The sequence below is a fragment of the Notothenia coriiceps genome, unplaced genomic scaffold, assembly GCF_000735185.1.
Source record: "Notothenia coriiceps isolate Sejong01 unplaced genomic scaffold, NC01 NC01_scaffold00017382, whole genome shotgun sequence".
NCBI classification, from domain to species: domain Eukaryota; kingdom Metazoa; phylum Chordata; class Actinopteri; order Perciformes; family Nototheniidae; genus Notothenia; species Notothenia coriiceps.
This window is the reverse complement of record NW_011350083.1, coordinates 1-9,390: the sequence shown is the minus strand read 5'-3', so window position 1 is coordinate 9,390 and position 9,390 is coordinate 1. Positions and strand designations below refer to the sequence as shown.

Here is a 9,390-nt window from a genome sequence, read left to right as displayed (position 1 = left end):
ACAAATAAAATAAGTTACATTTATTTGTTATTGGCTATGGTAGGTTATTGGAAATGTTCACATACTTATTTGATTAATAAAATGCAAACCGATCTGTTGTACCCTCTAGATCCGTCTAGTAATTGGGCGCTCAAAGTGCACCAGATTGAAGCATTTGACTTTAAAATGTTAAAAAAATCTTCCCGGGGGCCCCTAGAGGATGTAAAGTCCACCCCCCAATTAAAACATGTTATAATATATAATCAATTTGAAGCCAATTGTTATATAAGCTGTCCACCATGTCAATATGTTTCTCTTTTTGTAGTGTATTGGTCTTTTGTAGAGGTTTTTCATTGCCAGCTAAAATCTTGCCTATTGGGCAGCACATTGGTCAGAACCAGCCCTGGTGTCATCCCCACAGCACCCCCCATTTGAAACATGTTCCCACGGCTATGCCTTTATCTTCATCAGTGGGAGGAAGCACTCGGTCCACCAGAGCCTCGGATATCATCCGAGCGGAGTCCAGTGCCACGCTGATGGCTTTCTTCACAGGGGACTGGTCCGCCTGTCCGTCAGCCTGCTGTGTCCCGCCCCTCAGCCAGGCCACCGTGTGATCCACACATGTCCATAGTCCCATTAGCTGCACCACATCCAGGGTCTCATGCATCTTGTTCATGGCAGTGGTAACAACCTGAGTGAGACAGAAAAAAACAAAAGAGACTGTTGTCTGTAGCTTCTGGTGTCTTTTTTGTATGAGAATTTGTGGTGCTCATTAAGATTTGTAAGAGTATAAGGAAGAGGTAACCTGCTCAGTGGGTGTGTGCAGCACTGGGAAAGCTGTCTCCAGCCAGTCAAGACTTCTACATGCAACATCATTAGCAATGGAAACTGTGGAAATATTCCAGACAATGAAGCTGTTACTGAAAAGTTTCTTTAATAGTCTTCAGGAGATGTTGACCTTATAACTGAAATGTCGGCATTATATTTTTCTTCAAACCTCCACCTTAAAAGATATTATAAAGTAAATATACATTATTTGTTCATTTATAAATATCGGTTCATACGTAAACCTTTTTTAACTGTATGAATTTGCAAGGAGCGGAAATGTTACCTTGTCAGTAGTAATAGGCCTGTTGAACTTAAACACCATTTTGTGTTTACTAATGATTTCATTTAATAAGTTATTTATCAAAGATGATCAAATATTTTCTTGAGCATTCTGTCCTCCTTATTTATTCTGCTAGGGCCCCATATTGTGGAAAAGTGCCCTGTGGTAGAGCCCACATCAACCTTTTAGGTATATTAGATGTAAAACAATTATTATAGCCAATCAATAAATTATTCAACAGCCTTTAACTAGAACTAGAACTTGTTTAACGAAAATGATAATAATTGTTACTGCAACTGAAATGGAAGATAACTGTCAGTCTCCTTTCCATTATGACTTACAACCTCATTCAAGGTATATGAGCAATATATATAATAAAGTATAAGTACATAAAGTAGATAGATAGTACGGACGGTATACTCACTCTGAGGCTCCAGTTTAACAATGACAGGTGAAACCACAGCAGTCACACTTCTCTCCAGCTCCACACACACAGACTTCAGGTTGGGGTGCTGCCTTTAGTGAACAAGACTGAAAGCTTGATAAAAATGGGCAGCTTAGCCAACCTGGCAGCTGCACTCAGCACCTTCTGCTAAAAAAGGCAGAAACAAAAAGTCCACATACAGGTCTTGGGGGTTTAATTACAGGAAGGAATGTTATTTTGACAAATGTTGTTATGTGTCATTTGGGTAATTTCTAAACAACAAATCTACTAATCTAAGTTGTGAAAAAAATATCAATCAGTTAAGTTTAGTTAGGGCGAGCTTTTATCGGTCCATTTGAGAACCTGTCATCTAAGGCAATATTCATTACCACATTCAAACAGAAGACATTTTGAAACTAATTTGCTATGAACATCAGAATGATCAACATTATTTATCAGGTTTTGTTGCCATGTGAATAGCATTCAGGTAAGGAAGGTTAATGATTGAACTCATCTAGTTGATGTTCTTTCACATGTTTTGTACACTTTAATAAGAGAAAAGACCAATATGTTACAGTTTGAAACGTAAACATCTTCAAAGACTTGAGAATATATAATATTCACTCTGCAAAGTGCTGATCATGGGTAAAACTGTATCGGGTGGTGGAGCAGTCTGCTCAATTAGCGCTCACCTGAGAGGCGACGATGATGCTATTCGACTGTGTATCGCGATATGTCAACAAAGCTCAATCGATCTACTTCAACAAAGTAGTCTTCGGTGTATTAATTGTATTTAATTGTATTGGACGTGTCATCAGTTCAAAACTTTTATCAGATCAGATCTTTCCGATATTAGAAAGACTATTATTTTTTTAATAAATTCTAACAACATACATGTGCAATTAGCCCACTGTATCTTTTATGCCAATCATACGAGATATAGTAACCGCCTCTTCTTAAGGGCTACATTTACTTATTGATCATAGTAAACAAAGTGTAAACATGTGGTCGTGATTTGAAACTGAGCTGTCAAACAAACCTCATTGGAAATCAATCCACCGCTTTAACCACACAACTGGATTAGCCTACAAAGCATGTCAGTCCTCTAGATCTGACAAAATATGAACTATGCATTAATATAGTTTGCCAGAATCATCCTTATATTGGTTCGTGTAATTATCATGCTAGTAGGCTGCAAGTGTTATGCATTAGGAACTTGGGTCGTGTACAGTTTAAGTCAAATTGTCTTCGAAAATAAAGCAGAATGTTCAGTAAACTTGTTGACTTCCTCACGATTTTACATCTCTGCTAACTAAGATATTATGGCGGCAAAAGTTACATTTTACATGTAGGCTATACATCATGATCATCATCAGTGCGTGTGTTCAACTGGAGCTCAGCATCGTTCCTAGATTACAGTTAAATGAACTGGCTGAACTAAACGAAAGAAGTTACATAACGTGCCATTTTTTGAAAGAAGATATGCACAGCTGTTTCACACTTTTGCATGCATTTTGACATAAAACTATGTGTGCTGTTAACTTTTTAACGACTTGTTTGGGTTCATGTAAACGAGCACAATGTCGGATGCTTATATCTTCTCGCCTTGTTTTGCTGTGACGACGATGGCGAAATGGCGGAAAATTAGAGCTTGTGTTTCACTGTATGCGCTGCACCCACATGTGTCTAAACCGCCCACCAGAACCAGTCAACGCTAATTAAGTGCAATTGGCATAAACCCTGTGCATGGATAACTGATTTTATGAACTAGGACGGCATTTGCATCTATTGTAGAATAGTGAGTCACGTGATCTTGCATTCACTCAAACCTGTTTGTGTGAAGTTACAAGAAAAAACACGGACTTTCCGAGTTGTGACAGTTAAGTCGTTAAAACAAATGCGTTTGGAGTTGGACTTTTTTATATATAACCAATGGCATTTGACACAAATATTTAATTTAATATTGGTTGATATGTATGCTTTGTTCTGTACACAACGGTATTTACTCATAATTAGTATTTTTTCGTTTTCAATATTATTTTACTTTGAAGGGCATGGCGCTCAACTTCCGGTACAGCCACTGGTATTCGCGGTTTGCTTCACGCAGCTCTGAGGCTGAGGCCTGCTGTGTTTTCAACGGAGGGAGAGCTGAGTAGAAAAATGGCGTCTGCAGGCGACCCAGAGCGGGACACCGGCCATTCAGTTTGAGCTTTCTGCTCTTAAATTGAGACCGGGGCTTGGTGGAGACTTATCGGGAACCGTCACCAGACCCGTTGGTTTCTTTCTCCCCCGCTTTTCTCCGTTGTGCGTGGCTCACCCGAGCAGCGAGATTGAAGCGGAACAGAACAGATTCTCTCCCACAATGAGGGGGAGAAGAGGAAGGCCGCCCAAACAAGCAGCCGTGATGCGGGAGGGTTCACCCGGGCCAGTCCGCGGCTCTCGGGGCAGCAGGAGTAGAGGGATGCGGGGACGGGGAAGAGGCAGAGGACGCGGCCGGGGACGGGGTGGCATTGCTGGCGTTTGTATGACTGGCTCTGCGGAGGTAGATACAGACATCTCCGGCCGAGAGAACTTTCATTCGTCCCGGGGCCGCAGGAAAGTTGGAGGCTCCACAGCGGCGGTGTCCGCGGCGTCGCGGGGCAGAGGAGGCAGAAGCAGAGGCAGGGGGTCGAGAGGCGGCCGCGGCAGCAGAGGAGGGGTGAGGCGGCCTCAAACCAAGGTGGTCTACGACGACAACAGCGACGAAGAGGATGATAATATAAGCTACAGGTCAGACGACGATGAACTCCTTAACGACAACCCTTCGTCGGATCTTGAAGAAGAGGAGGCCTTGGGAAACGAGTCTGACTATCTGGAGGAACTACCAGATGAGGATGATGCCAGCTACTGTACGGAGAGTAGTTTTAAGAGCCACAGCACGCTCGGTAGCACCCCAGGTACGTGGGTTTGCAAGTGCACGCACTCTAGCACAGCATATTTGCACAACTTAGAGTGTGCATTTTATTATATTATGGCTCAGTACAGAAAGCAAGCCGCATTGTTCAAAATGGAGCTTGCACTCAGAAACAGGCCTTTGTTTACCGTGTGCTCTGCTTGCCACTGGTTTGCAGATCTGATCCACGCTCCAACCGGCTCTCGTGTTTTTGACTTTTTGTAGGATCAGCACATTTTTGTTGTCATTTCATTATGAATAATTTATTCGTGTTTTGTTTTTAACGGGACCTTTTCATGCGCGCTGTATTTTTTAGTGTTTTAGAGCACATTGGGAACGTCATTTTATTTTAGACTTTATTTTATCTTCCCATCATGTCATTAATTTAACATTTGTACCTGTGTTGGCACAGTACAATAAATACAGTTTCTACTATTTAGACTTGATCAACACACGTGTATTTTTAACATAGTTAACTATTGGCCTCGGATTGACAGTTCATAGCTGTCTTTTTTCTTTAGACTGTTTATTACTAAATGATAGTGGTTTTATAAATGAAGGTATTTTATTTATGCATTATCATTACACAATTGTACCTTTTTTATAATTCTATTTTAGATCACGTTGTTTTTGCATAATGCTGCTTAATGGCTTTTTCAGGGCTTTGTTTTGAAGAGAGGCGCCTTTTTTTCACTTGTTGCAAACACCAACATTATTAGTGGTCTACCGTTACCATGGCAACCGCTTCGTTTATCAGGTGAGCAAATTAGAGCTACCATGGCCCCAATTATGGACAATACTGCTAATAAAGTGGTGTATGCAAAAATCATTTGACATCAAGTGTATTATGTAAACTTTGTAAAGCATTGCTTTCAAAGCTCTGTGCAATCACATGGAAATCATTTTACATATGATTAGTAGAAATATTAAAGGGTCATGCAGACATGGGACTTTCGAATATTTCAATATCTATTCTACAGTAAAGCTCACAATTTTGCCATCTCTGTAGCATCAGACTTTGCCATTTCTTTCATTTTCTTTAAATGTTTTTTGGAAGGAAACACCTGACTGTAGATTCCATCTCTTGATTTGTCAACCTTTAACACTTCACTACACTCTGTGCAGGCTTAGATGCCATTTAAGTAGTTCAAGGATTAATCACATGCCTCTCAACTTCCACTGGCCATTCAAACTGCTTTTTTTTAAAGACGTTAACATGGCAACATCTAGCATTGTGCAGCCGAGTGTGAGGGGTCTTTCGTAAACCCAATGGTCTTTAGGCAATTTGGTGCATCTACTGCAATGCACAGGCAGATACTCATTTCTATGCTATTATGCAAACCTGCACACATACCACTCTTGCACAAGATCCATGTGTTTGATGCTGTATAATGAACCAGCAAACTTAAACCCCAGTATACCCACTCAAATACAAATGTAAACTCACTTCTTATTAGTGTTTTCAGAATAGTGTAACGTACACTGACACCAGAGGGAAGGATCAGGTATGATACATCAGCTGCCCCATTGGCACCATTACACGATAGCAAAAAGAAGAAGAAGGTGCTTGTCTACCTTTTTGTAATTTGACTTTTCTGTATCACGCTTTAAAAGAAACATCCTGGAGCTTTTGATTGGTATCCTCCCGTACAAGTGTAAAATCAGTCCGAGAGTGCATTATAACAGGGCATCATGGATGCTAATAAGTTCAAGCGTTAAGTTGAATTGGCCTATCGTTAACAGACTTACCCGGTTTAATTATTTTGTGTTGATGCAAACCAACACAGCTCTTCATTTTATTTTCTGCCATTATTCTTCTCACCCATAACTCTTTTCCTTTCACTTCTTGCAGGCCGGAGAAGGAGTCGGGCATTGCAACCGCAGTCTCCCATCTTTGAGGCGAAGGACATTCCTCCCCTGGACCTTCCTAAGTCCTCTGAGGACCTCCAGGTTCCTACCTCACAGCTCCTCAATGTGTCCGCTGTCTACGAAGTCCTCCGCAACTTTGGCTCTGTGCTGCGCCTCTCCCCTTTCCGCTTTGAGGATTTCTGTGCAGCGGTGGCCAGCCAGGAGCAGTGCACACTGCTGGCAGAGATGCACATCTCCCTGCTCAAAGCTATTCTCAGAGAGGAGGACACTTCCAACACCACTTTTGGTCCCACCGACGTAAAGGACTCTGTCAACTCCACTCTGTATTTTGTGGATGGTATGACCTGGCCGGAGGTGGTGCGGGCGTACTGTGAGAGCGACCCGGAGTACCGGCACATTCTGCCTCTCCAGGAGACTGAGGATTACCCGTATGAACCGTTAGAGAGCAAAATCAAAGTCCTGCAGTTTTTGGTGGACCAGTTTTTGGCCACCAACATTGCCCGAGAGGAGCTAATGTCGGAAGGTGTGGTTGCCTACGACGACCACTGCAGAGTATGCCACCGCCTTGGTGACCTGCTGTGCTGTGAGACATGTTCAGCCGTTTACCATCTGGAGTGTGTGAAGCCGCCTTTGCTGGAAGTGCCTGAGGATGAGTGGCAATGTGAGGTGTGTGTGGCACACAAGGTACCCGGTGTGGCGGACTGCATCCCAGAAGTGCAGAAGAGCAAACCGTTCATCCGACAACTACCAGTCGGATACGATCGACACAACCGCAAATACTGGTTCCTTAATCGCCGCATTGTTGTGTAAGTCTACCATGCTTTAGTTATTTGCCAAGATATTTACATGGACTTCAAAAGTACATGTGTCAGGGGGAGGGACTTTATCTTGTTACAGTCTTGCATATTTATAAACAACAAAGATATTAGTCATAGTTCCTCAAAAAAAATGCTAACATTACTCTCTTGGAGTGCTTCTTTCCTTTTTAAGGGTCCCCTCCAGAAATAAAAGCTTATTTGTAGTACACTGAAAACACACAACCAACTTGCACATCCACCCAAATTCCCATGATTTTATTTTGTTGTCGATTATAAACAGTATTTAACTTCAAGACTAAGCATGCTCTAATCTGCTCAAAAGCAAAGTCTCCAAAGTTATCATATAATTTTGTGTCATAGAAAGTGTTTGTAAATGTCACAAACCATCTGCATGTATAATTAGAAACAACACCAGGTAAAGAACAGAGATAAAGTCATTTCTCTTTTGCACAATCTGGGACTGTAATGAACTGCACCAGCTGTCAGTTTACTTTGTCGAAGACACTTATCTAAAGATTGTTAATATAGAAGACCCATGCTTTACTGTGCATGTGTTCAACAATTATTTGACCCCCCTCTGTTCATGAGAGAATGTTATCACAGGCAATGGATCACAAAGATTAGTTCATACACATTATTATTTACACTCAGAAATGTTCATAACTTTAAATGACATTTTCTGCGGTTCAATGGCAGGCTCTGTCCAAGCTGAGCTCAAGCCAGATCAGCTGAGGGGTCATGTGTGACCCACACTGATAAGCAGATGAGAGTATTACTTTAAGCGATGAAAATGATTGTGCGCTCAGGTGCTAGGTTTAAGCATACCACAAGCTTAAGGCCTCATACAGACCCGCATGGAGGCTGTTTCATAAAACAAAAATAACTGCATGCGTCTATAGGATTTAACATAACCTCACCATCAGCAGTATTGGTCCCATACGTTCGCAAATGATCTTGGCATTGAGCAGTCACAGATAGTCTGTGTGTGCGTGGTCAGCAGCAGCAGCAGCAGCAGCGGCCCGCTACATAAACCATAAAAGAGCATGGATCACCAGAACAATGTAAGATTTAAAAGGGTAGGTGGCCCCAGCTGTAAGTGTTGCATTTGACACGTTATCCTCTTTCCTACTTAGCTCGCTCTCTAAATTGGCCCCCAGCAGGTGCTGCGTTACTGATCTCCACTTCCCTTCAGAGGCTGGGTGTGTTTGTGCATATAAGTAGTGTGCACAGAGGAATGTTTGTGTGACTGGATGTACGTGCAATGAATGATGTGCAAAGAACTAAGGTGCATGTGTGTGTACATGCATGCCTCTGGTGAAGTGCTGAATAGACATAACTGTTACACAGCCTCAGGTTCCTCTCAGTTCTTCGACATGGGCCACGCTGAGCAGAAAGCTCTCAAATATTACAATATCACACTCTCTAGCTGCCGCTCTGAAACTCTAAAAATGCTCTCCTCAATGTTACTTATTGTGTGGGGTAGAAGCTTAGTCCAACTGCTGCTGAGTCCCTCGGCACCCTACAGCTTCACATATTTTCATAAACAACTCTGGGAGATAGAGCAGATTTTATAAATACTTAGTGCTTCAATTATTTTGAATATTATAAAGTAGGGCCATGCTGCAAACTATAAAAGTATTGGAAACACTCAGAATAATTTTCGCTTTTGTAGCTTACTTAGAATATTAAAACGTTGTTTTAAAGTTACTTTTCAAATCAACTCAAACGTTTCCTCATCACTGTGGGGAGCCAACGTTTCTGAGATTTTCCAAACAAACAACCAAATGTGAACTGGCTCTGAGAGGCTGTTCTGGGAAACGCTATGTTCGTTTTAAAATATAAATTGTTACCAAGACTTGTGCACATATATTGTATTTACAAATGTTGTACACTTGCAAAATATGAATACCGTACTATATATCTAATATTTGCATCCTTTTGATCATTACGGCCCGTCCACACAGCGGCGTGCGTTGATGCTTGCCGGCGGGCGTGTCTGAAACTCGACCAACAACCAATCACATGAATCTCCCGCCCCTGACACACAAGCAGCGATTTGATTGGCTAGAGCTTGTACTGGCATATGATTCGATTGGCTGACGCTTCTGCCGAGGCGTCAAAAGTTGAACACTGCTCAACTTTTGTAGCGAGCCACGCCAGCAACGCTCCGCGTTGCTTCCCACGATGCAGTTCGGCGAAAAGTGACGTCACCCCATTCAAAGTGAATGGTGAAGCGTCAACGCACGGCGCCGCCTCTTAG

At 42.1% G+C, this 9,390-nt stretch overlaps 1 protein-coding gene across 1 annotated transcript; it reads left to right on the top strand.

Annotated features, from left to right (window-relative positions):
- Positions 1-3,671: 3,671 nt before the first annotated feature.
- Positions 3,672-7,122, top strand: LOC104950300 (nucleosome-remodeling factor subunit BPTF-like). The gene is made up of 2 exons (XM_010776801.1): positions 3,672-4,447; positions 6,296-7,122. The coding sequence occupies exons 1-2, from the start codon at positions 3,874-3,876 to the stop codon at positions 7,120-7,122; spliced, it is 1,401 nt and encodes a 466-aa protein (XP_010775103.1). The 5' UTR covers positions 3,672-3,873.
- The last annotated feature ends 2,268 nt before the right edge of the window (positions 7,123-9,390 follow it).

Excerpts from the sequence above, each read along its gene's own strand:
- LOC104950300 (XM_010776801.1), top strand. The coding sequence starts at position 3,874 with ATGAGGGGGAGAAGAGGAAGGCCGCCCAAACAAGCAGCCGTGATGCGG. Across the intron at positions 4,448-6,295 it reads CACGCTCGGTAGCACCCCAG|GCCGGAGAAGGAGTCGGGCA; the intron begins GTACGTGGGTTT and ends CACTTCTTGCAG.